This window comes from Taudactylus pleione, unplaced genomic scaffold, assembly GCF_031769625.1.
Source record: "Taudactylus pleione unplaced genomic scaffold, aTauple2 ptg000155l, whole genome shotgun sequence".
NCBI classification, from domain to species: Eukaryota; Metazoa; Chordata; class Amphibia; order Anura; family Myobatrachidae; genus Taudactylus; species Taudactylus pleione.
This window is the reverse complement of record NW_028284557.1, coordinates 9,217,318-9,244,318: the sequence shown is the minus strand read 5'-3', so window position 1 is coordinate 9,244,318 and position 27,001 is coordinate 9,217,318. Positions and strand designations below refer to the sequence as shown.

General features: G+C 44.2%; 1 protein-coding gene across 2 annotated transcripts in view; it reads right to left on the bottom strand.

Annotated features, from left to right (window-relative positions):
- Window positions 1–269: 269 nt before the first annotated feature.
- Window positions 270–27,001, bottom strand: part of IGFBP4 (insulin like growth factor binding protein 4) — a 114,503-nt gene continuing 87,771 nt past the window's right edge. The window contains exons 2-4 of one of the 2 annotated variants that reach the window (XM_088474740.1): window positions 19,428–19,579; window positions 19,037–19,165; window positions 270–638 (exon numbers count right to left, since the gene is read on the bottom strand). In XM_088474740.1, the coding sequence (XP_088330866.1) occupies window positions 504–638; window positions 19,037–19,165; window positions 19,428–19,579 (416 nt within the window). In that variant the 3' untranslated portion in view covers window positions 270–503. The remainder of the gene's footprint in view (window positions 639–19,036; window positions 19,166–19,427; window positions 19,580–27,001) is intronic. The other variant, XM_088474741.1, reaches the window with a different exon arrangement.

The window sequence follows — 27,001 nt, the reverse complement described above, 5'->3', positions numbered from 1 at the left end:
TACAGTTTCTGCGTATGCACAGATCTTAAAATATCGAAGATGTACATAAGCCATCGGGTTTGAGTACATCTCTGAATTAGACCCATTGCTCCTCAAAATCCCTCTTATAACTTGTAAACCCACCAATTAATACTGTTGCTTGATCTGGCATTTAACATGTGTTAAATCTGATCCCACACACTTTACTCCTTATTTCTGGCTTGCTATAACTATTGAATAAAAGAAATACATAAGACATTTCCTCCCTCCCTCCCTCCACACCACAGCTCTTCAGTTGTATGTTAATTGTTAACTCTTTTCCAGCCAGAGCAATGTGAAACTGGTGAATCTGGATAGTATATTTCAGAGTACTGTAGGCTTCTTCGGCAGAGAAAGATTTAAGGCTCTGATGCTGTCTCTTGTATTCGTGGTTATGAAATATTCTGTGATTCCCTTTAGAGCTGAATCCTTTTTAGTATTGGACTATGGGGTGGTGGATTTCAAGTGGAATGTTTCCCTGGGCGTTATTTCCTGATAAGCTCAGATGTTAATTGACAGTCTGGGTCATGATTAGGATCATAAGGCACATTCAGCTTGCTTCCATTATTCCGATCAACGCACCAACATTTTCCACGTTGTCCGTCAAGAGCCGGGTGACACTATGAGAAACAGATGAGAAGGAAGTTAATGGGAATGGCAGCTCAGATACACATATTTAACCTCTCCAGGGTACACTAGTTCTATATATGTATACACCTGGGGCCTAATTCAGATCCATACACAAATGCCATCGCAGCTGCTATCTCTCACGGATCGCAATAGCGAAAATATGCTAATGTTACCAAAGCCTCCCCGAGCTTAGGGACGGCTACTGCTGCCTTCTCATATCCATCCGACGACGTGCAACAGCATAAACAGCGGGCAACCACACAGCTTCTAAATCACGTTTGACCTACCTCAAACACAGCATCTTTCCTGACATACTGAGAGCTGTCATGCTGCGAAGGAGATCACAATGGCTAATTTATACACACCCATGAAACGAAGTTTAAATCACAATGGCTAATTTATACACACCCATGAAACGAAGTTTAAATCACAATGGCTAATTTATACACACCCATGAAACGAAGTTTAAATCACAATGGCTAATTTATACACACCCATTAAATGGTCCCGAAACACCTGCATTTGCCTAGCCACCCCCTTGTTTATCTCACTCCAACGCTAGCTACCTGTCATTAACTTTGCGATGGATTCCTCTATGTGTGTATGATCGCTACGCTAATCAATCACGGCGCATGTGCTTTGCTGCTCTGGTGCATGCGCAATGGCTAACAATCGCTCCACTTGTATGAAACATCGACTTTGCGTCCAGATCTGAATCAGGCCATTGTTACTTTCGAAAACCCGTATTTGGTTCAATGATGGTTTATCTTAAAACATTGCATAAAAACAATATATAATGTCAATAGTATAATATAAATGTTACTAAAATTTGTACCTGTCACTGTAGTAAGGTTTAACATCAAATATTGAAAATACTAAGAAATTGGCTGATAATATTGTTTTAGGTAGGTCTCATTGAACCTGTTTAATAAATGTAAATCTCCTACGCAAAATATGTTTTATAATATGGTGTGAGGGACTGAAGTGTGCTGATTCCCCTTGGTTAAACGGATTCAGTATGAATTACCGCAGGCCGCATAGCAGGCCGACAAGGATGAAAACCTACTAACCTAGTCTACCCCCAAACCCTAACCCTCCCTTAGGGGTGCCTAACCCTAATCCCCCCTCTAGGTGCCTAAACCTCACCCCCCCTTCCCCGCCGCCTAAACCTAAGTCCCCCGGGGGGGTGCCTAACCCTAACCTCCCCCCAGGGGTGCCTAACCCTAACCCCCCCTTCTCCAAGCTTAACCCTAACCTCCCGGGGGGGTGCCTAACCCTAAGGCCCCCCTGGAAACCCTAAACCTAACCCTCCCCCCCCCCACAGTCATCGCCCGGCTTACCTTCGATCGGTAAGCTGGGTGTCGGTCTCCCAGTGTAGGGAAAATGACAGGCGTCGGGATTTTGACGCCTGTCATTTAACCCTTACTGGAATTATACAGTCGGGAAGCCGTCAGTCGTGATCTCTAATTCCTTTGGAATCCCAGTGCCCATTCCCTTTTAACCAAAACATGTATTGTGAAACTGACTCCCAGGGGTAAATTTAGATCTGGAGGATCTTATTTGTTTCAACAACTTTGTGCAATTACAGTATTTTCTCTGTTAAAGGTGGTACTGTACATTACTACATTTGGATATTTATTTTTGAAGTGAGACCTCAACAGAGTCCCGTACTGAACTATGAATGTGTCCTAAAAAAGAGTACCTATAAGGTACATCATTTGCAACACTGTGGATGTTTGATTTATTATATATGAATCATACCATGTTTTATGTTGTATTTTTGCTGCTATAATTCTATAAAAATAATGTAGAATCTTTTTTAATACTTCAAATAAGTGCTCCACATATTCATTCATCTTAATCAATCAGGGCTACAGTGCAGGAAAACACGTGGGTTCTGTCATTTGGTTCGCTATATTGTATACAGTATAGTGAGTCCATGAGCACAGGAGATTGCGTTTTATTGTTTTAAGAAGACCTTGGACTTCTACCTGGAGAAGTGGACCGACCACCTCCAAGGAGAAGGTATGTAGTGTGAGTGCGTAGAAAGAGTGAAATCAGATCAAAATCGACGGCATTTACAAGTGCAAAATCCGACTGACATTGACGTTGGGTTTCAATTGAAGTTAAAACCCGATGGATAATAAATATGCAGATTTTGCAGTCCCAAATGCTGTAGATGTCAGTCGGTTTTAAAACGATTTAGAATCAATCTAACATCGACTTATGGGGCATATTTATCACTTTTTATTTGCAGGATATCCCCTGAAAACATCCATTGTCGTTGGGCACCTGCAAATAATAAGTATCCCATAAATGTATGTAGTCAGGGCCACAAAGGATAAGCTGCAGTCTCCCATTCTCTATAAGGGCTGCTTTTTAGCCAAATTTATATCACATTCCGAAGCTTGGGACCGGTAGCCAACGCCATCTGGTGTTTCAAAAAAAGTTCCAGGAAGATCCCTCCCTGGCACTCACCACCACTAGCGCATATATGGTCAGCAGACTGCTCATGTGCAGTAGTGTGTCCTGTGTCCGAAGGGATCATGACCCGATAATTAATAATTATGCCCCAGTGTAACTGACGAAAACAATTAAAAGTCTGATACCTGATAGTAAAGGTAATTTGTCTAACACAAAATATACAGAGGTGCAACACATTACTCTTTGTGTATAACACAGGGTTTGCGCACAGCAGCCTTTGATATGTATTGGGGAATGTATTCTGGATAACTTTTTGTGGGTTTGTTAGTCTGGTTGCAAATGTGCATAATTTATGTCTTAAATTAATTATGAGAGAGGGAACTTTAGGACTTTTGTGTGTTCTATTACATTGGTTGAAAAGCACCTAGAAATGCTTGCAGGAGCGTTTCTAGAGAGGACGGGGCCTGTGTGCAGTCTCCGACACGGGCCCCCTCCTCTCCACCCGGCGGCCGGCAGCGCACTGAGATGTGCACAGCCAGCGCCGAAGTTATAGACTCTGGGCACTAATTTAATTAATATATTAATTAGACATGACGAAATCTTATTGGAGAAGTATTCAAAAGAAATCGCCTATTTAGGAGACTAACTTAAACCTTTTGAGGGTATAGATAAATTTCAAAAAATCTATGATAAATACAGAAGTGAAGTGGTTAACATTGAAAGGGAGATAATTAGTAGAAAAAGAAGTAAACTTCAGAGAGACATCAATGATTTTGCAACAAACAATGCATATCGATGGTCACATATAAGGAGAAAAACAACAGATACTCGATTGAACTACTCTACTTCTGATGCTGAATCCTCTGATAATGAGATCACTCATGATTAACCCCCCAACGAGTGAAACAAAGGGCTTTTTTAGGGCTTACCCCCAGAGAAAACAGGGAAGGTCTGAGACCAGATTTCACAAGATTAGAAGGGAGAAGGGAAAGAAGAGAAAAAAGAGGTCTCAGGGAATGGAGAGAGGAGCCCAGAGACTTCCGTCGGTACAGGAAATAGAGAAAGACGATCGACTTAGGATCATCAACTTAACAGAAAGGACGTTGACAATATCACAGATGGAGGTTCTTAACAAGGGACTATCTTTTTCGCTAACACAGTCATGTGATAGATTTGAATTAGAAAAAGATTTAAACCTTTTTGCTAGAAAGTTGCTCCTTAAAAAAGTCTTCCTTAATAAGGAACGAAGGGGAGATTTTTTGGAACCATGCCCAAATGAGATAGGCCTCTCTAAAGATGATGCTGAAGCCATCTCCATCTTGGAGGAATTAAGGGATCTATTACTGCACAAGAACCCCAAAAATTGTCTGAAAATATTCTTTCTGAACAACCAGTTGATAATCCTCGAGTTATACTGAAAAAGAAATCCATCTTCTGTCCTGATTTTTCAATATGCCCACAAATTAAGGTGTATATGGATTTGGGGCCTGATTCAGAGCCGCTCGTAAGCGGCCGCTCGTTCGCTCCGAGTGATGTTTGCCCAACTGCGCATGCATACGGATCGTTATACGCATGCGCGAACCAGTCAGTGCGGTTGAAAATCATGTGCTCGCAAAATAGCGAATGCCTGAAAATTTGAGTGACAGAAAGAGGCGTATGTGGGTGGTAACAGGGGAAGGTGCTTGAAAATGGGGAGTGGAGATCCGAACGCAGGCGTGCTTTAAGGTCAAAACGGGCATTTTATGGGTGTGCATAATTAAAACAGCAGCGTCATTGACCACGTCACTGGGTTATTTTATAGCCAGAACTGCTCGCAAGATTGTGGTAGCAAAAACCAACCCCAAGAATAGCGAGCAGTTCATACCCTGGTCGATGTACTCGATTAATCTAATAAATAGCAGACATGACGTAGGATGCGAACGGCCAGGGGGCGTATTTTTCCAAAAAATGACCGCAAGTTTTGTTCGCTCGTTCAGATCTAGAGGCGTGAACAGACCGCAAAGAGCGAACGGTTCATTTGAATAGCCATCCCTATTTTCTGGACGAGCGAGCGCTAATTGTGTCTGTCTCTGAATCAGGCCCTTGGTCATTAAAGATCTGGACCATCTTGAAATTATCAAAGAGACCAAAGAATCTGAATCCAATATGACTAGAAAAGAGGGAAGCCCTAAGGGAAATCAAACGATGGGATGATACAATAATTAAGCCATCGGATAAGGGCGGGAATATAGTACTTTGGCCTCGTGACTAATATATAGAAGAACTTAATAAACAATTGGGGGACACCCCATGTTACAAAAAACTAACATTTAACCCGACCCAGAGTTTTCTTGATCTGTATAATGATATGATAGGGATAGCTAGGAGGAATGGGGTGATCTCCAAGAAGGATTATGAATATCTAGAGAAAGACAACCCAAAAATACCAACATTATACCTGCTTCCCAAGATTCACAAAAATGAGACTATCCCCCCTGGGAGGCCCATCGTCTCAGGAATGGGAAGCCTCACAGAAAATGCGAGTAGATTCTTGGACGTACATCTAAGAGAACATGTTCTAGCTCTGCCATCGTACATCAGAGATACATCTGATGTACTGAGTAAAATACAAGATGTCATACTGAACAAACATACGTGGCTTATTACTTGCGATGTAGAGAGTCTCTATACGAGCATCAGCCATGAATACGGTCTAAAAGCGGTTGATTATTTCCTGAGTATGGGTCAAGAAACAGATTTCAATAAGTTTCTGATATCCCTGTTAAGATTCGTCCTCACCAAGAACTATTTTGTATGCAACAACAACTTCTACCTCCAGGTACGAGGGACTGCGATGGGGACCACGTGTGCCCCCACATACGCTAACCTCTACCTGGGGTGGTGGGAGAGAGAGATAGTTTTTGGTGAGGAAAATGATTTGTACACAAGCCAGATCATACTCTGGCTGAGATACATCGATGATCTCTTGATACTATGGGAGGGAGATATACGAGTATTCCATGAATTCCTAACCAAATTAAACAATAACAACTTGAACCTCAAACTAACGTATGACGCAAGTAGAGAGAGCATTAACTTCCTTGACGTTACCCTGAAAATAGAGGAAGATGGACATCTCTCCTCAGATCTGTATCGTAAAAAGTCATCTACAAACAGTATACTACACAAGGAGAGTTCACACTTTCCCCCAGTACTGAAAGGTTTACCGAAAGGGGAGTTTCTCTGTATGAAGAGAAACTGTTCTGAAAAACAAACCTTTCTGAAAAGGTCGGAAGAACTGACAAAGAGACTAAGATGTCGGGGGTACAGTAACAGAATGATCAAACGAGGATTTAAAGAAACTCACAAGTACACAAGAGATCAATTATTGACACCAAAAAGGGAGAAAGGCCAGGATGAGACTGTCAGATTCATAGGGACTTTTTGCAGAGAATGGAGATACATCCAGAATGTCTTACAAAAACATCTATATATAGATACAGATAATGATTTGGCTTCCATCCTTGGAGGAAAAATACCAGTGAGCTGGAGAAGATCTAAGAATTTAAAAGACATTTTAACAAGAAGCCATTTGGAACCACCGACCAGACAAATGTATTTCAAAAAGGACCCCGACAATGTGGAACATGCAAAGCATGTCCAATTATGATCCCAATGGAGTCATACTGGGATAGATTCAATAAAGAATGTAGTATTAATGAATATATCACTTGCAATACCACAGCAGTGATCTACAACTTACAATGCCCATGTCATAAGAATTATATCGGGAAGACCAAAAGACCTTTCAAAAAGAGAATACTTGAACATTTAAACAGCATAAGAAATGCAGAGAGAGATCGTAGATTGTTTAAACCTCTGACTCCGATAGCGAGACATTTTCTTAAGTATCATGGAGGAAACCCGAATGGACTACGAGCGTATGGGATGAAGAGAATTAATTCAAACATCAGAGGAGGGGATGTAGATAGGGAGTTACTGAGACAGGAAACTCGATAAATTTTTCTCATGAACACCTTGACACCAATGGGTCTAAATGAAGAAAATAGTTATGTACCTTTTTTAAGGGAGTAACGCATTAGTGACATCTAAACATCACAAATATAGGACTATACCTTAGACCACTCTGGGGGTAATATAACAATTAGTTAATGTGCGAAGATTGACCTGTGAAATAACAACTTATATCCATATGGAATTTGAATAATATTACTCTCCTGGATTCAAGAATACATTTACCTTTCTTAACCACACATCTAATGGGGAACTTAGGTTTTATGATCTTCCCCTCTTTCTCACATTTATTTTATCACAATGCACTTTCTTCTTTTTATTTTTATGGAGCACGTGTACACTTTTTAACAATTTTATTTATTTTTCAATTGAGGGATGTATATTTGTGAGTTGTGTAGATTATTCTTTATATCTATGTAGGTCTTATTTTGACATATCAATTACTGATAATATAAAATCAATTAGTTCACCATTATTTTGCACATTTATGCTTTTTGCACATAATGATATTTTCCTGTATTTACAAGTGTATACATTCACTCAAACATTTATTATTTATTTATCTTATTTATCACAATATTCACATATATATGTTTATATAACACTAGATCATATTTATACTTAAGATAATTTATTGTATTGCATATTATGTTATTCTACAATATTTCACCTTCATATGTGCACTAAATCCTCTTTCCAAGATTAGGTTGAATCCATTTTACTGGAATTGTTCCATCCACCTAGATCAGTGTTGGCTAACCTTGACACTCCAGCTGTTGTGGAACTATATATCCCAGCATGCCCTAATAGCAAAACTGTAGCAGTGCATGCTGGGTTATGTAGTTCCATAACAGCTTGAGTGTCAAGGTTAGCCAACACTGACCTAGATAGACCCTATATTGTAATGAATGGTGGAATATTAATCTTCCCCCTTCTGTCCCCCGTTTTGCTATTCAACATCTACCGATAATATATAAGTAGCGTCATAAATATCCTTTTTATCATTTATTATAATTTTTTTTTCATGATATTTTCGTGATTTTGATTACAATAATGTCCATATATACACGGATCGAGTAATCAGGATTTGACTACTTTAGTCTGAAATACGTAGGTAAGAATCACTAGTATCTGCCGAGTTAGAAGGAATCTGTCAATCAAAAAGGAGGGGCGGAACTATGAGACTTTTAGCCATCCGATTGGAGGAATCTATTCTAAGGAGTCCCGGATTGGCCATGAGACAAATGTGAGGGTATTTAAGGTACTTCCGGTAAGCGGCTCGGCTTACCTTGACAAAGCTACCTAGCGAAACGCCACGTCGGTTAGCGGCGCTCCGTACACTGTCATGTACATGATACTCTGCGAGTCAGCTCAGTATAACTGTGGAATACTTACCCTATATATGTTAACTGTAGCGTGACCAGCATGTAACTGTTTGCCAGTATATAAAGATTTGTGCACTATAGCACAAGTTATAAGAGGTTGTTGTTGTTAAACCTTTCTATCTGAAACTGTGATAAACGATTATAATAGGTACCAATATCACCCATTACTCGAACCACTGCTGATATAGTGATTCAGTGCAGTGCTGTGCCACGGAGAGACCCCTCCGGACAGGGACGTTAGCACATCGAGATCTATGAATAAAGCAGGGTAGTCCAAAATTTGCATAAATTATTTCCCATGAATACCTTTACATATGATGGGAGAATATATGATATGGGATATATGAAATTAGGTTACAAAGTTTGGTGTGGGAGAGATTTATAGTCCTATGTGAAGCTGCATGATATTACATACGGTGGAATGTCCATGATATAAGCATTGGACTTTATCACTGTGAGAGTGACAATCATAGAGAAGAACTACACAGTGGACTTGCTATGATAACAGTGGGTTTAAAAATAGAAATAAATAACCTTATATTTACATACAGAGAACCTTACTGGTCACATGTTAAAGCACTTCACACATTTGTAATCTGTTATAAACAACTGTAACTGAAACAGTGTAGACTATCACTATTTGTGTAGATATGTGATGTGAGGAATAATTTATAATGTGATAGCCACAAGAGGATGATGTTTTTGACATCACTCTGATTGAGATAAATTCTGTACCATATAGGGGCCACACATTATATCCAAGTGTGGCCATTTTGAGTGTATATATATATATCCTTGAAGCGGCATTATCATCTTTATATACCAACCGGTTATTGATACTAACATCAGGACATTTAGTGGAATAGGAGCGCTCGCAGTTTTTATAACACATTTTATTTACATTACACACATTATTCTCCTTTTTTAATATTTCGCTTTTTAGTCTTTAGACATTAATTAAATAAAAGTTATATTTTATGTATCATTTCTGTTTAGTGCAGTGCAATGGACATTTCTTCTTCTTTCTATCTACTTGTGATATGACTCTTGTCCGTAGTAGCACCCCCATCTTTCCAAATGAGAGAAAGTGATTATTGTGGGGTTCATTGAATTACCACACAAGGGCATATATGGTGTCTGGTGCAATCAGAAATCCCGAAAAATTGTGTTGTACCCAGAGTCTATAGTGTATGCACAGGTCACCAGGAAAGTGGCCGTGGTGGCCATTTTCCCTGTACTGCGCATGCGCAAACAACAGGAAAATGGCCGCCGCGGCCATTTTCCAGTCGTTTTACAGTTCCGGACCCCCGCGCCGACGTGGGACTTCCGAAGACGTAAGTAATATTATGGGTGCAGAATGTGCGGTGCGGGGCCTCTCTGGACCCTGGGGCCCATGTTCCCCGCAAACCCTGCACCCATTATAGATACACCCCTGAATGCTTGTGGGATGTGTGTTGGTGTGTGCAGGGGCATTTTAAGGGCCTGTGTGCAGACTCAGTGTAGGCCACCTCCTTCCTGGCAGCTCAGTAAATTCTAACTTGGTGCCAGAATCTACTGCACATGCGTGGGTCTCCGTGAAAATGGCACCTGTGCCTTATTCCTGGGAACATCAGTACTACCGGCCATTTTTCAGTGATTTTTGCTGCTCTGCTTATGATATGCGGTTACACAAAAAGATGGCTTCACTTAACAAACAATATTTATTAAAACTATATAGAAATACATAGTACTAGATATCGGTTCAATAAATTGCAAGTCCCTAGGAATGATAATATATAATGTGTATGATTTGTCTACTGCGGAATAGAGGGAAAAAATCCAATGGTTATCGATGTTGGCATTCAAAACCGATGCATAGTGAATTATGGCCCTCATTCAGAGCCGTACGCAAACAGCAGTACGCTCGTTGCGTTCCGATGTTGACTAACCGCGCATGCGTCGGTGTAACACTGCGCATGTGCGTACGGCAGATTGCGAGCTTATTTTGTCTCGTTCGTCAAATAGCGTACAGGAAGTGACATGTCAAATGTGATTGACAGAACAGGGCGTTTTTGGGTGTTGACGGGGGTGGAGATGGAAAAACGCAGGCATGGCGAGGCGTTTTTGGGGCGTACATACATTAGCAGATGCGAGCGTAAAATGTGTACGGACCGACTCATACGTCACTGGATGATCCTCTTTCCCTTCAAAATGCTCGCACAGCTTAGGGTCTGGATCGCCACATTGGCGATGGCCTTCTCCTCCATCCCGGCACTCCACGATGTTGCAGCGATTAATCGCGGGTGGTCAGAACAGCAATTAGTGTTGGATTGAAAACCGGCTTGGTATGTGTTTTGAAAGCAGTTTTTTGGGTTAGCACAAAAGCGTACGCAGGTGGAAATCATAGCTGCTAATGTGATGATTACACAATCAATTTACGTACATTTGTGGGTGTTTCTTTTGGGCTCAATTTGTTGGTTAGGGCCTATTGTAACAATAATGTCATCATGTTTTTTTTGTTTTTACCTTTTTCTTTTGGCCTGTTGAATTTGCATCGTTATGTTAAATTTTAAACGTTCCTTAAAGAGCCCTTTTTTTTTTTTGCATGTAAAATGTGGTTTTTGCCAGTTTTTGCCTTTTGGCCCAGGATTAAATGTAATCCATTTTGACAGTAATGTGAGAATACAATGTCAGTTTTTTAATTTTTTTTTATTGCTCAAACAAAAACTAAAATAAATAACCGATTTGTGGCAAAGATTTTTTGCAGGGTTCATTCCCAAAGTTACAATAATTGGGCCAACATAAAATATTTATGAAATGTAGAACACAAAATTAAAAACAATTCACAAGAAAGGAGAGGGAAGTTTTGACCAGAAAGGAATATGAGCCAAGCACAGAAGGAGTGTGGGAAAAGTCGCCATTGCTGTCACCATTTTTTCACCCGTTTGGCTGGGGGAGGGAGGGCGCCAGACCGGGTCCGGGATGTCATCGGGCTGGCCTGTCCAGAGGCAGATGTTGTGGCCTCTGGACTAGGCACAGGGCTAGGCACATTTGGAGGATTGGCTGATGTTGTGCCAGAGGTGGAGGATCCTGATGTTCCGGCAGGAAGGGAGGTCGGCTCCACCATGTGCTGGCGAACGAGCTGCTCCAGGGCATTGGCGATACGGATGTTGGCCCTGGTATTTTCCGCCAGGGCCTGACCAATGGTCACGTTGGCCGCAGCATTTTGCTCCAGGGCCTCAGCCACCCGTATCAGACTGGCGTCCATCCTCTGCAGAATCTCCGTATGGAAATCCGATTTGAAATTGAGTTCTGTGAGGAGGGCCACTGCCTGCGAGGGGGATTGCCCTGGACTGGCTTCAGCAGGGTCCACAGTCGGATGTACTGGTTCCTCCCCTGCAGAGCCAGCAGAAATTCTGCGGCCAAGGCTCCCCTCTGGAGCAGACTCATCCGCCTGTGTCTCTGTTTGGAAAAATGAGAAAAGACTCACATTAGAATCTACATATTGGCACAATAACATTTCAGAGTTGGTGAGATCACAAGATTTACCTGGGACAACATGAGGAGCCGCAAAGTCTGGCATGTCCGTATCCATGTTGGACACGCCAAACACCTCCACAGGCTGCACACACCCCTGTGCCAGCTCTTCTAAATCTGTCAACTCCAATGACACAGGGGTGGGACCCCCACCTGTCCCCCTTGCATGCCTAGCCCTGTCCGACAGTTTTTGCTTTAGGCGATATTTGAAGTCGCCCCATCTGTGGGATAAAATTGGAACCATTATCCTTTTGTTTAAAATGGAGTTTGTTTATAGGGGGGGCAAGTGTTTACTTACCGCCGTTTGACATCCCGGGCTAGACGGACATAATCACCCACCCTATTGACAGCAACGGCTACCTCTTCCCACATTCTCTACTTCTGGCTTGTACTCATATTCCTGTCTGCCTGTGGCAGGATGTCCACACACTTCTGAATCAAAACCTCCATCTCCTTTCTTGTGAAATGTGGCTACCTTTTCTTTTTGGCAGCTTTGGCCGGAATACTGGGCCCAGCAGCCTCTTCCATGTCATCCTCCTCACCTATTTGTGTAAATATGCAGATTTCTCAACTTCACAACTTGCCCAATATTATGTTTCAAATTAATCATTGAGACAAAATGCATGAAAGACTTACCGCCTGACTCTTGTCCATTGTTTCCCTGGTCTGTAGCCATGTCTGAGCTCCAAACAAGAAATACACCAGAATTTAAATGTTGTTTCGTGACGTATTTATATACATGCGTCCTTATTTTGCGGCCGCATCATTGATTGTGCGTTCCTATGATCCCTCCTTAATTTTTGCGGGAAATGAAACACTATTTATGGCTTGGTGTGTCTCGAGTCGAGGTGGCGTTTTTGGATTGTTGGAGGTTACCTTGGTTGGAGTTTGTTTGTTTGCGGATTAAGGAGTTGGCGTTTGGAGTTTATTTTGTTTGCTAGAGTTGCGTTTTTATTTTCCGGTCGCTTTTTTTGGGGATATTTTTTTGGCCTCGTTTCTTGATTTGGTAAGTTTTGTGATGTCTAACTTTGGTTCAATTGGTGTCTCCTTCTGTTTGTTATTGTTCTTAATTTTTTTAACCCTAATTTCATCTCTTTTAGGTTTTTTTTTCTTTCGGCCCCAAAGACCTTTTGATTGGGAATCTTATATATTTGCTCTTGGTAAGTCCATTTTTGAACTTGTATTTGCGAACTAATTAGCGCATTTTTCTCTGTTTGTATAGTGACTTGTATTTGCGAACTAATTAGCGCATTTTTCTCTGTTTGTATAGTGACTTGTATTTGCAAACTAATTAGCGCATTTTTAAATGCTTATTCATCCTGTAAAATTGTTTGTGGTTTCCCTTTAGCATTTTTGGCTTACATTTGACCCCAATTTGACGTACTGTGTGCAATGTCATTTTGCTCGTTGCCCAAATGTGTGTTTCGCCTATTTTATGTTTTGTCTTGCACCAAATTTAGAAACATAAATTCACAGACTAAACTTTTTAAAATTAATATTGGGAATATTTTCAGTTTGGACGTATCATGACAATACCCCGGCATGTACGCAGCAATGGATGGTATCATCAAGCTAAGTTGTTTTAATTTTCTTTTGGGGTGGGTCCAAAGCCTTACATTCAAATCTTGCCATTTCAGGTTGATCTGGGGCGGATTGTTCTGGCCATGCTCCCGGAAGCCGACCAACCTCAATCTCGTCCCAGGCATAGGCATCGTAGGCGTGCAAGGCCCCAGATATTTCGAACACGTGTCACCCTTTTTGGAATGCCCGATGATGAGGTTTTAAGATGCTACCGTCTTCCTCCCAAAATCATCATAGACACTCTCTCATTAATAGAGAGTGATCTTGAGCGGCAAATTGACAGTCCAACAGCAATACCACCACTTACGCAATTTATGGCGGTGTTACATTTCTGTGCCTCAGGATCATTTCAAACAACGGTGGGAATAGTGGCGGGCATCTCACAATCCTCCTTTTCCAGGATCCTGAGGGCAGTGATGGAGGCACTTTTCAAGCACCTCCATCATTTTATTAAAATGCCTTTGGATATGGGTGCCCTTAGTGTGGCCAAGGCCAATTTTTACCAAATAGCTGGCTTCCCACACATCATAGGGGTTGTGGTTGGTACTCACATACCACTTCAGCCTCCAGCACGGCTGGAGGCAATATTTCGCAACCGTAAACACTATCACTCCCTGAATGTAATGGTGGTATGTGATGCCTCCCTCCAGATCCTGTCCCTGAATGCAAAATTACCAGGAAGTGCACATGACTCCTTCGTCATCCGGCAATCAGGGATATGGCACAAATTAACCAACCTACAAGCTGGTGATGCGTGGCTTCTGGGTAAGTGGAGACCTTTAGTACATAACAATGTTAAGCTTGATACACAGTGATCCTGATGTTGTCTATTCTTTTTCACAGGAGACAGTGGCTACCCTTGCATGCCCTGGCTGCTCTCTCCTTATTTGGCTCCCACACCAGGCCCACAAAGTGAGTTTAATACCGCACTTACAGCCACCAGGCAAGTGGTGGAGCGCTGTATCGGCCTTTTAAAAGGCCGATTCAGATGCCTCCACCGCTCTGGTGGCGAGCTCATGTATTTGCCGGATATGGTTTCGAAAATTGTGGTCCTGTGTGGGATATTTCACAACATCGCCATAAGGAGTGGTGTCCCAATGCAGCCAGAGGATGCCTTACCTGAGGATGGCCCCCCCGAGGTTGGTCGGAGGTCAGTATGTGGGGGGCCATACGCGATGATGTGGTGGCCCGATATTTTAGGTAATTATTGACCAAACAACAGTGTTTATACCCAATGTGTTACGGTTTGTTTGCGTTCATCTTTTTTGATATTAATTTTTGCCCCATCTTCTGTTTGTTTGCATAATCTTTGGCACTCCCACGATGACTACTTCCTGCTACCCTTCAAAAACCTTTATGTGGAAACTTCTGGAATATATTATGACACCCATATTGCAATGCCATATTTTTGAAATCATGTGGGCATGGACCTTCGTCAACCAGTTCTTGATTTGTTGTGTGTTTGTTTCCTGTTTTTGGTATGTGGTGTATTTCTGATTATCACTGTGTGTTTTGTTTGTGAGTGATCACTTTGTTTTTTGATTTCTGTTGTGAATAAATATTTGGAGAGTGTAATTTGTTTCCTTTTTGGGCACGTTAGAAGCAAGTGTAACCAAACTCACAAACGTTAAATTTACCTAAGGGGTAACCCAGTAATGAAGCAAGTGGAGCTAAAATGTAATATGTTTTCGGGGTACTAACCAACACACCAAGGAATCCTGTACAATCAGTTGGCTTCGTAAGATCGGCCTAAGCAGATTGCCCACCAAATAGGAACTTGTAAAATGTTGTAAACTATCATGTTGTCCACCCCAGAAAAGGAAAATGACACTGGTACTGGTAGGTGTTTATTGTGCCTGTTTGCCTTCAAAATACAACACACAATCTGTAGTGAGATTAATTGGCAATCCTTGCTTGAAGAGTCTACTTATGTCAGTGTAAAGAATCTTGGATTTACTAAAAACGCATGAGACAGAGCGTGAATTAAAACTGATTTATTTGTAAACAATTTGTTAAAAAAAAAAAAAAAAACTAATTCCTAAGGAGGACCGCCAGATGGTCAAGGCCCTGCAGCAGCCCGGTGACTTGCTCCCGCATACGGGCCACACACTGACAGATTTCTGCCCGACGCCTCTGTTCCTCTGTGGGTGACAAAAGTTTGGGGATTAATACATCAATAATGAAGCAACATTCAAAAACAACACAAAACAAGCAAACCAAAACTTAAAAGCTTGTGCCAAAAAACAACATTACACGGATAAAAGCCAGCACCCCAAAATGTCGTAGGCCAAAAATACAAGGGCCCCAAAAAAATGCACACAGGTGTGATATGTGTATGGTGAAATCAGCAGGAACAGGTAAAGACAACCCCCAAAAATTCCCAAAGGCGACAGAAAGCCCACAAAAATGGGGACGACACATGTGGTGCCCAAAAAAAAACATACCGTTCTGCAAAACGCCAGAGCGAGAAGCCACTCCCTCGACCACCTCGGAGGTGGCTACATTCCCCAAACCTAGGGGCAGGGTGTTGGCAGAATCCTGGGAGGGGGTATTTGGAGGAGGGGCGGTTGGAGGAGAGGGGGAATTGGGCTGGAGGGGAAGTAGACCCGAAATCTCGGCCACAGGGTCTGGGGAGGAGGGGGTAATTGTGGAATTGGGGGTTGGAGAGAGGGGCCGGGACCAGCGTCTTGTCTGCCGATGACGCCGTAGTCTTTGCTGTGCCCCTAAAAGATGTAAAAAATATTGTGGTTAGTTTCAACAGGAATCCAAAAAAAAAAACATGCACATGCAGATATGAGTACAATGACTAAATAGGACAGACATGAAAACATGCACAAGCAGATATGACTACAATGACTAAATAGGACAGACATGAAAACATGCACATGCAGATATGAGTACAATGACTAAATAGGACAGACATGAAAACATGCACATGCAGATATGAGTACAATGAATAAATAGGACAGACATGAAAACATGCACATGCAGATATGAGTACAAGGAATAAATAGGACAGACATGAAAACATGCACATGCAGATATGAGTACAATGACTAAATAGGACAGACATGAAAACATGCACATGCAGATATGAGTACAAGGAATAAATAGGACAGACATGAAAACATGCACATGCAGATATGAGTACAAGGAATAAATAGGACAGACATGAAAACATGCACATGCAGATATGACTACAATGACTAAATAGGACAGACATGAAAACATGCACATGCAGATATGAGTACAAGGAATAAATAGGACAGACATGAAAACATGCACATGCAGATATGAGTACAAGGAATAAATAGGACAGACATGAAAACATGCACATGCAGATATGAGTACAATGACTAAATAGGACAGATATGAAAACATGCACATGCAGATATGACTACAATGACTAAATAGGACAGACATGAAAACATGCACATGCAGATATGAGTACAATGACTAAATAGGACAGACATGAAAACATGCACATGCAGATATGACTACAATGAATAAATAGGACAGACATGAAAACATGCACATGCAGATATGAGTACAAGGAATAAATAGGACAGACATGAAAACATGCACATGCAGATATGAGTACAATGACTAAATAGGACAGACATGAAAACATGCACATGCAGATGAGTACAAGGAATAAATAGGACAGACATGAAAACATGCACATGCAGATATGACTACAATGAATAAATAGTGCAGACATGAAAACATGCACATGCAGATATGAGTACAAGGAATAAATAGGACAGACATGAAAACATGCACATGCAGATATGACTACAATGAATAAATAGGACAGACATGAAAACATGCACACGCAGATAGGGTCCACAAGATAAACTTGAAAACCACAGTCCATAAAACTTACTTTCCTTGATCTGCATGCGAAAGCATGCCAGCAAGCGGGGCGTCCGCCGGTGCAGGTCCGACCACCTGCTCTCCAGCTGGCCAATATGTCGGCGTGAGCCGAAGGAGCGCAGGCGGCGACGTACCTCCGCATATGCGGAACGCTTTCTGCGATTTGTGATGGGTGGAGGCTGACTGGTAATCCGCCTGTCCATCACCTCCGTGAGCACCAGCAGCTCGCGCCTGGTGAATGCGGCGGATCTCATGATGGCAATGGTGTATTTTTAGAAAATTATTTTTAATAAAGCACCAAAAAAAAATTTGATTGGCTAATGTATTTGGGAAATTAACAGGACAAATTCTATTGGTTAGTGTATGAGTCATGTGTTCGACAGGGCCACAAATCTCTTGAGAGTTATATGATAGGCTTGATGCAGTGACATGCGTAAGCAAATTAAAATAAAGAAATGAACCACAGAAAATTTGCGGGGATCCAAACAAATAGAACAATTGTTTAATTGGGGCTAACATGTCTTTTGAACAATAAAAGCGAATGTTTAAGCCGTACGTATTCTGCGGGTAAACACAAACACGGACAAGATTAAAATTTATTGCATTGTGTTGAAAAAAAAAAAACAATTAAGCTAATTGATACATTGATTGGCATGATACGATTGAGGGAGGTAGGCAGAATAAACGAGCAGGTAATCGGAATCTGACAGGCCCACTTCCGGTTTGTACTTGTGCGTGCGTTCCCTTCAAGCCATTTCGGGGATGTACGCTCGCTATTTGGCACGCTCGTTAGTTAGAGGAGGGGTCGCCTGAGTTTGGGGCGGATTTTTATAGCTGCGTACGAAAATACGAGCGAGTGCTTGAATTTAAATATTTTTTTACGTACACCGAACGTACGTACGCCCACTTGCGAGTGGGTCTGAATCAGGGGCTATGTTTTGTTTTTTTAAGTGCAAACAGACATTGATACCAGTGGTTGTCTGTCAGTTTTGGAAAATAACCAAAACCAGCGATAAACTGCATCACAGTGATACTATAATCTTAAACCTGTTGGTATTACTACATAGACGTGTAGAGTAATGCTTCCCTGTCAGCAGCACTAAAATTGCAAATAGTAATTATTCCTCTTTGCAAACTGCAAAGAGGAATACTTTGAAATGTGCTACCATGTTATGCTTTCTTTAATTCTGGTTAGTTCCATCAAAATTAATTTTTCCAAAACTGTTAAAAAAAAAAAAAGCCTAAACAGTCCACAAAACCATAAAGCATTTTGCTCATTTCTTGTATTGTGAGTCTCTTGACTAGTTTTGAAAGTGTTCCGTGAATACATAACAGACTGTAAGGGGCGAACACATCTGGAGATGAGGATCAGCGGTTTCTACAAGGATTATAGAAACCACTGTGATGTTTGTGGTATGTAATACATTCAGCTGGTAACCTTTTGCCCTAATGGCTAACGGAATCCTTATTGACTTCTAGTAGACATTTTTTTTTACAGTGTGGGGAATATTATTCCCTTTATTAACCCATCATTTTACATATCCATCCCAATAGCCTCCTTTGACACAGCGTTTTTCAGCTTCCATTTTTACCTGCTTGGGATTGTAGTTTCCTTCTCTGTCACAATTTGGAATCGGAGTATTCAGAAAATCCTCCTGTGTTTTGGTCCTAAGTGATGCCAATCTCTCTAGTGCTACATTCAGTGCCTTGTGACAGGAACCCTAAATAGATCGACAATGTTTTGAAAAGGAAACTCAGATAATTAAACAACAAACATGATAATAATTCTCCAAATGTATTGATCAGTTACTGAAGAGGGCAGTGTCTGAGGGACAAAGTAATGGATAATCTGAGGGACTGCTGCAGTGGGGGCTAAACTACAGCTGCTGAGCTACAGTATGTCAATACATGGTAACTGATGTTTTTACAAGATTGCAATAATCTCAGAACAACAGTAATAACAGTATTACATGCTCATCTTACCATTTTTGCGGCTTGATTGTTGGTTGTTTGATGGCCCACGGTGAGTTTCTTCATTCTTTGCACTGTGTTCCATTTTGAGATTGCCCGCTCTTTCTGAAGACAGGTCTTGTCATTTGTAGGACAGGGATTTATATTTGGGTAGTCATCATCTGCTGAATAAGAGTGAGATTTTACAGTTCAGTATATTTTAGCTTGGTCTTAAGTTACAGTATAAGAGTCTTCTTCACTACTATATATTTTGCTCACTGAATTGAGTAGAACGCTTCTGATTGTGCAACACTCCTCCCTACTTATAACGTGATAGAGGAAAGCAGTGCAATTGGTGAGCCGATTGACTGGAATATGATTGCAGGTTCATTTTAAAGTGTTTTGTTTGGGCAATCCATCCCGCCGTTTAACGTTTTGGAGGGATTATCACCCCAGACCCCCCCCCCCCACACACACACACACACACACACACACACACACACACACAAACACACATATATAATAGAATAAAGCCTGAACATAAGCCACACACAACTCATTGGTAGCTATTTATTTACCGCACATTTGTATATGAATGATTATATTGTTTTGTGTAAGTATTGTTGAAAGAAAGATGAGTGTGCTACTGTGCAGACTCCAGTCTTCCTGTCCCTCCAGGGGGACTTGATGCCTTTTTCCAGAATGGCCGCCATTATCACTACTGAGCATCTGCAGGCACCATCTTATCTTTACTCTTTGCTGTGTACTGTAAAGTGAAATGGTACTTAGCTCCTATAGAGAACCTGCTTAATACCTGCATATAAAGCTATTCCAGCATCCCGCACCACTATCCGCAAGCAGCACTGGATAGTGAGCTGTATAGAACTCTGCTTTGCTCAAGCTCCACTCCATTATCAATGCACATGTAACAGTAAGTACGACTGTACCTGCTATCTTTCAATAAACTAACATCACTGGTTAAGTAACTGGGCTTTTCATAGTTTGAGTCATCCGCTGGTGTGTACCAACATAACTCTGCACCTGCACACACATCATTTCCAACAAATATGAGTAAGGAGCCCACTTAAAGAAGTTCCATCTTTGACCATACAGGTAGCATTGAACCACTTTACAAAGTGATTGTGGTGGACATGGGAAACAAATATGGTGGCACCAAAATAAATATTAGTTATATCTTTATTATTAATGCACTTAGGGGGTCATTCAGACCCGCTCGCGAGCGTCAGTACGCTCGCAAGCGGGTCGATGTTCCCCACTGCGCATGCGCACGACGGAGGGAGCTCCATCGTGCGCATGCGCGAGACCCAGGGAGCGACGGGCTTTCCATCGCTCCAGGTCTCGCACCAAAGGGGGCGTGCTGTCGATGTTGATTGACAGCACGACCCCTTTGGTGGGCGTGCCGGGGGCGTGCCTGCCAGACGGAGGCGTTCCCATGGGAACGCCTACCGTCTGAAGCCGGCCCCACTGACATCACTAGTGATGTCAGTGGGAGTGATTTTGGCTCTGATAGAGCCAAAATCACTCCAGGGCTTGTGGCAGGGAGACCCCCAGGGTCTCCGTCGCAAGTCCGATGGTCGCGATGATCTTTTTTGCCGCTCGCATATGCTGTGGGTGGTCACCCACAGCTATACGAGCGGCCAGGAGGCCGCTCCATTTTCATGGAGGACGGTCCTGATTCAGAGCGAGCGCTCTGGTCAGAGCGTTCAGCTCTGAATCAGGCTTTTAATTTGTAAACAGCAGCAAATGAATTACAGTGAAGTAGGCTAGTATATAAAGTTATCTCTGGGTCACAGAGCTGATCCACAGATGTAATTTAGGTAAATGAGTTTGGAGTGTTGCCAGTCCTATTACTAACTTATACTTCTAGTTTCATTGGCTTCCCCATTCCAGTAACCTAATTGGCCTCCACATAAACAGACCCTACTACCTAGATCTCAATGTTAGCCAGTGAAAAGACCAGTGACAAGACCCCATCATGCAGAACATTTTGACAGTCACATTACACGGGTTATGTTTGACAAAGCCCATTGCAAACCATTTTCTGAAAACATTGATGATAGCCACTTTTCATAGACCGCATTGCACAAGCCCAGAACACAAGCCCCTTTGTACAATCCCAATTCCCAACAGCTACACACAGACCTTATGCCAGTCACTTAACACAAACCCATACTGCACAGTTTCATTAAACTCACATGATAGTCCCGAACTTATAAGGAATCCTACAAGAGGCAGGGGCACTGACCCATGAATGAACCTTGGAAGTTAGTGTCCTGGATAGATAGGAGAAACATGAGAGTTTGAGCTATGTTGTTTCTATGGGAAAGCAATAGAAGAGCATCGATGCTGAGATTGAAAGTAGGATGGTTAGGGAATAGGGATGTTTATCTGGCCTGAAACGTATGTGAGATGATTACATTTGAAGAGTGGAGTGTTATCAGTCTATTATGTGGGAGCAGATTGCAAATTAGCTACAGGATCTGACATTGTTGTGTCAGACAACTTTTTAAAGTTTAAGGTTTGGTGCAGTATCTGCTCCACATCTACTGAATTTTGATTCTGTTCCTCCCACTGCACCCCTGGAACAGCTCTTAAATTGCTCTTCATCCAATCTGCAGTATACCAATAAAGGCCCATATCTGATCGGTGTGTTTCTACAGCGTGTTATGAAATACTATTCTTATAATATACAAGATTATAATATGAAGCTGACATACTGTATATATAAATGCCTGTGAATTATATCTGTTCAATTGTTGTTGGAGACTTTACTCTTATTACTTCAGGGTTTATTTGGGTCAGGGAAATCTTACCCTACTGACAATCATAAGGTTATTATCTTAGAAATCTATGTATATATGCATCTTGACCTATAGTCATGGAACTCATTAATGACTTTTAATATCCTTATAATTTATACTACAGGGTACATTATACCATATGTCTTTTCTCTAATTGGTGACACATTCTTTACAGACATTAGCAATGGAGTCTTTTATGCTCACCGGGCCTAGAATAATAGTCTGCTTCCCTTCTGCAGGATGGCAGAGATCATAGTGAGCTAAGGGATATACAGTCTGATACACTGACACAGACAGAAAGGAGCCAGGAAAAGTGTTAACGCTTTGGGGAGTTGCTGCTTTTGGCAAATTTACTAGTGAAACAACATCAAAGTCATAGTGTAAACCCCAGTGTTTGGTCCAAGGTGTTAATGGGGTCACCCCTCTGACTTCCATGCCCTCCCCCCACCCCTGTCTGCAGTTGCAGTTCTGCAGCTCCAGTCCTTGTGAGCTCATGGAAAGTGTGACAGGCCTTCCAGAAGGTGCTGGCTGGTCCATGTGCATTTCTCTCAAGCAGAGCTGGCGTGACATCCATCTAAGATGGTAATCTCAGAGAGCAGGCTGGAGCTGGGCCAGGTTGGCGAGTGATTCCCATCCTTTATGGGCAACAAGGGAGGATGGAAAGAAATTTAACATCTTGATATCTGGAAAACTGTATAAGACAGACATTTTCACAGGAGTTTCTGCTCTGTTACTAACTTACTACTGCAGTGTAATGTTGTCACGTAACTGTGTAATAAAGCAATGTCACTTCCACAACAGGCTTGTTGTCCCTTTATCCATCATTATGCTGCCCCAATTTCCTTTACTTTTCTCCTGTCTATTCCCTTCCATCCAGCACTCAATTATTTCACCCCATCCCTCACCCCCTCCCCTTTGTCACTATTAATTAGCGCCATGACCACTGTAGCGCCCATTTCATGTACCCCACCCCTTATTATAGCTCTATTAGCTATATCTCTCATCATTTTTTTAAAAAGTTCTCACCCACATCTTTATTTATTCTAAGACGCATATTTATCACAATCCGCATCTCAGATGTGGATGGGATGTGATAAATTCGCCCAAAATCGCAATGTTATATTTGTATACATCGCAAGGATGCATCAAATGGTGCATCAAATGGTGCATACAGGGACAGAGCGAATCTCTCCCTTGCACTTCTCAGGGTATTTTTTTTAAAAGAATACCCTGCGAGTGTGACCACACATGCGTGACAACACATGCGCCACAGGCTATCCCCCCCTAGTGCGTGCGCACGCACCACTAAAAGCAACAAAACCCCCAACACACACATTCAGAGGCGTGCAAAATTAACAGGCAGCGTCATAATACACGTCACCTGGTTGTATTTCACACTGAAGTGATCGCAGTGCTTGTGGCAGGGTAAAGTCAACCTCAAGCGCTGCGATCACATCCGATGGGCCTCGATATACTGATGGTTACATACACTACCTGCTTCTCTCACCCACCCCCTGTACCTCACACTACCTGCTTCTCTCACCCAGCCCCTGCACCTCACACTACCTGCTTCCCTCACCCACCCCCTGCACCTCACACTACCTGCTTCTCTCACCCACCCCCTGTACCTCACACTACCTGCTTCTCTCACCCAGCCCCTGCACCTCACACTACCTGCTTTCCTCACCCACCCCATGCACCTCACACTACCTGCAGGCTGCTTCCCTCTCCCACTCCCTGCACCTCACACTACCTGATTCCCTCTCCCACTCACTGCACCCCACACTACCTGCAAGCTGCTTTCCTCTCCCACTCCCTGCACCTCACACTACCTGCTTCCCTCACCTACCCCCTGTACCTCACACTACCTGCAGGCTGCTTCCCTCTCCCACTCCCTGCACCTCACACTACCTGCAGGCTGCTTCCCTCTCCCACTCCCTGCACCTCACACTACCTGCTTCCCTCTCCCACTCACTGCACCCCACACTACCTGCAGGCTGCTTCCCTCACCCACCCCCTGCACCTCACACTTCCTGCTTCCCTCACCCACCCCCTGCACCTCACACTACCTGCAGGCTGCTTTCCTCTCCCACTCCCTGCACCCCACACTATCTGGAGGCTGCTTCCCTCACCCACCCCCTGCACCTCACACTACCTGCTTCCCTCACCCACCCCTTGCACCTCACACTACCTGCTTCCCTCACCCACCCTCTGCACCTCACACTACCTGCTTCCCTCACCCACCCCCTGCACCTCACACTACCTGCTTCCCTCACCCACCCCCTGCACCTCACACTACCTGCAGGCTGCTTTCCTCTCCCACTCCCTGCACCCCACACTACCTACAGGCTGCTTCCCTCTCCCACTCCCTGCACCTCACACTACCTGGAGACTGCTTCCCTCACCCACCCCCTGCACCTCACACTACCTGCAGGCTGCTTCCCTCACCCACCCCCTGCACCTCACACTACCTGCTTCCCTCACCCACCACCTGCACCTCACACTACCTGCAGACTGCTTCCCTCTCCCACTCCCTGCACCTCACACTACCTGCAGACTGCTTCCCTCTCCCACTCCCTGCAACTTACATTACCTGCAGGCTGCTTCCCTCACCCACCCCCTGCACATCACTATACCTGCAGGCTGCTTCCATCACCCACCCCCTGCGCCTCACACTACCTGCAGGATGCTTCCCTCTACCACTCCCTGCACTTCACACTACATGCAGGCTGCTTCCCTCTCCCACTCCCTGCACCTCAAACTACCTGCTTCCCTTACCCATCCCCTGCACCTCACACAACCTGCTTCTCTCACCCACCCCCTGTACCTCACACTACCTGCTTCTCTCACCCAGCCCCTGCACCTCACACTACCTGCTTCTCTCACCCAGCCCCTGCACCTCACACTACCTGCTTCTCTCACCCAGCCCCTGCACCTCACACTACCTGCTTCCCTCACCCACCCCCTGCACCTCACACTACCTGCTTCTCTCACCCACCCCCTGTACCTCACACTACCTGCTTCTCTCACCCAGCCCCTGCACCTCACACTACCTGCTTTCCTCACCCACCCCATGCACCTCACACTACCTGCAGGCTGCTTCCCTCTCCCACTCCCTGCACCTCACACTACCTGATTCCCTCTCCCACTCACTGCACCCCACACTACCTGCAAGCTGCTTTCCTCTCCCACTCCCTGCACCTCACACTACCTGCTTCCCTCACCTACCCCCTGCACCTCACACTACCTGCAGGCTGCTTCCCTCTCCCACTCCCTGCACCTCACACTACCTGCAGGCTACTTCCCTCTCCCACTCCCTGCACCTCACACTACCTGCTTCCCTCTCCCACTCACTGCACCCCACACTACCTGCAGGCTGCTGCCCTCACCCACCCCCTGCACCTCACACTTCCTGCTTCCCTCACCCACCCCTTGCACCTCACACTACCTGCAGGCTGCTTTCCTCTCCCACTCCCTGCACCCCACACTATCTGGAGGCTGCTTCCCTCACCCACCCCCTGCACCTCACACTACCTGCTTCCCTCACCCACCCCCTGCACCTCACACTACCTGCTTCCCTCACCCACCCTCTGCACCTCACACTACCTGCTTCCCTCACCCACCCCCTGCACCTCACACTACCTGCTTCCCTCACCCACCCCCTGCACCTCACACTACCCGCAGGCTGCTTTCCTCTCCCACTCCCTGCACCCCACACTACCTACAGGCTGCTTCCCTCTCCCACTCCCTGCACCTCACACTACCTGGAGACTGCTTCCCTCACCCACCCCCTGCACCTCACACTACCTGCAGGCTGCTTCCCTCACCCACCCCCTGCACCTCACACTACCTGCTTCCCTCACCCACCACCTGCACCTCACACTACCTGCAGACTGCTTCCCTCTCCCACTCCCTGCATCTCACACTACCTGGAGGCTGCTTCCCTCACCCACCCCCTGCACCTCACACTACCTGCAGGCTGCTTCCCTCACCCACCCCCTGCACCTCACACTACCTGCAGACTGCTTCCCTCTCCCACTCCCTGCAACTCACACTACCTGCAGGCTGCTTCCCTCACCCACCCCCTGCACATCACTATACCTGCAGGCTGCTTCCATCACCCACCCCCTGCGCCTCACACTACCTGCAGGCTGCTTCCCTCTACCACTCCCTGCACCTCACACTACATGCAGGCTGCTTCCCTCTCCCACTCCCTGCACCTCAAACTACCTGCTTCCCTTACCCATCCCCTGCACCTCACACAACCTGTTTCCCTTACCCATCCCCTGCACTTCTCACTACCTGCTTCCCTCTCTCACTCCCTGCAACTCACACAACCTGTTTCCCTTACCCACCCCCTGCACCTCTCACTACTACCTGCTTCCCTCTCTCACTCCCTGCAACTCACACTACCTGCTTCCCTCACCCACCCTCTGCACCTCACACTACCTGCTTCCCTCACCCACCCCCTGCACCTCACACAACCTGCTTCCCTCACCCACCCCCTGCACCTCACACTACTTACCTACTACTACCTCTCTCACCCACTGTACCTCTCATTCCACGTTTGGAGTAGGCACTGGCAGCGTCCAGCTTCTCCTCCTCCTGTCCCCGGGCTGTCAGTGGGGCTCCGCGTGCAGCTAAGCATCCGCCCTCCAGGCTTTGGACTTGGCATGGCTGTGAAACAGAGGCATCCACGTAACTGCCTCTGATTGGCTGCCGATCCGCAAACCGTGATTGGCTAGTGGCTGGCACCAAATTTAAAGGCCCACCACTGATGTTTAT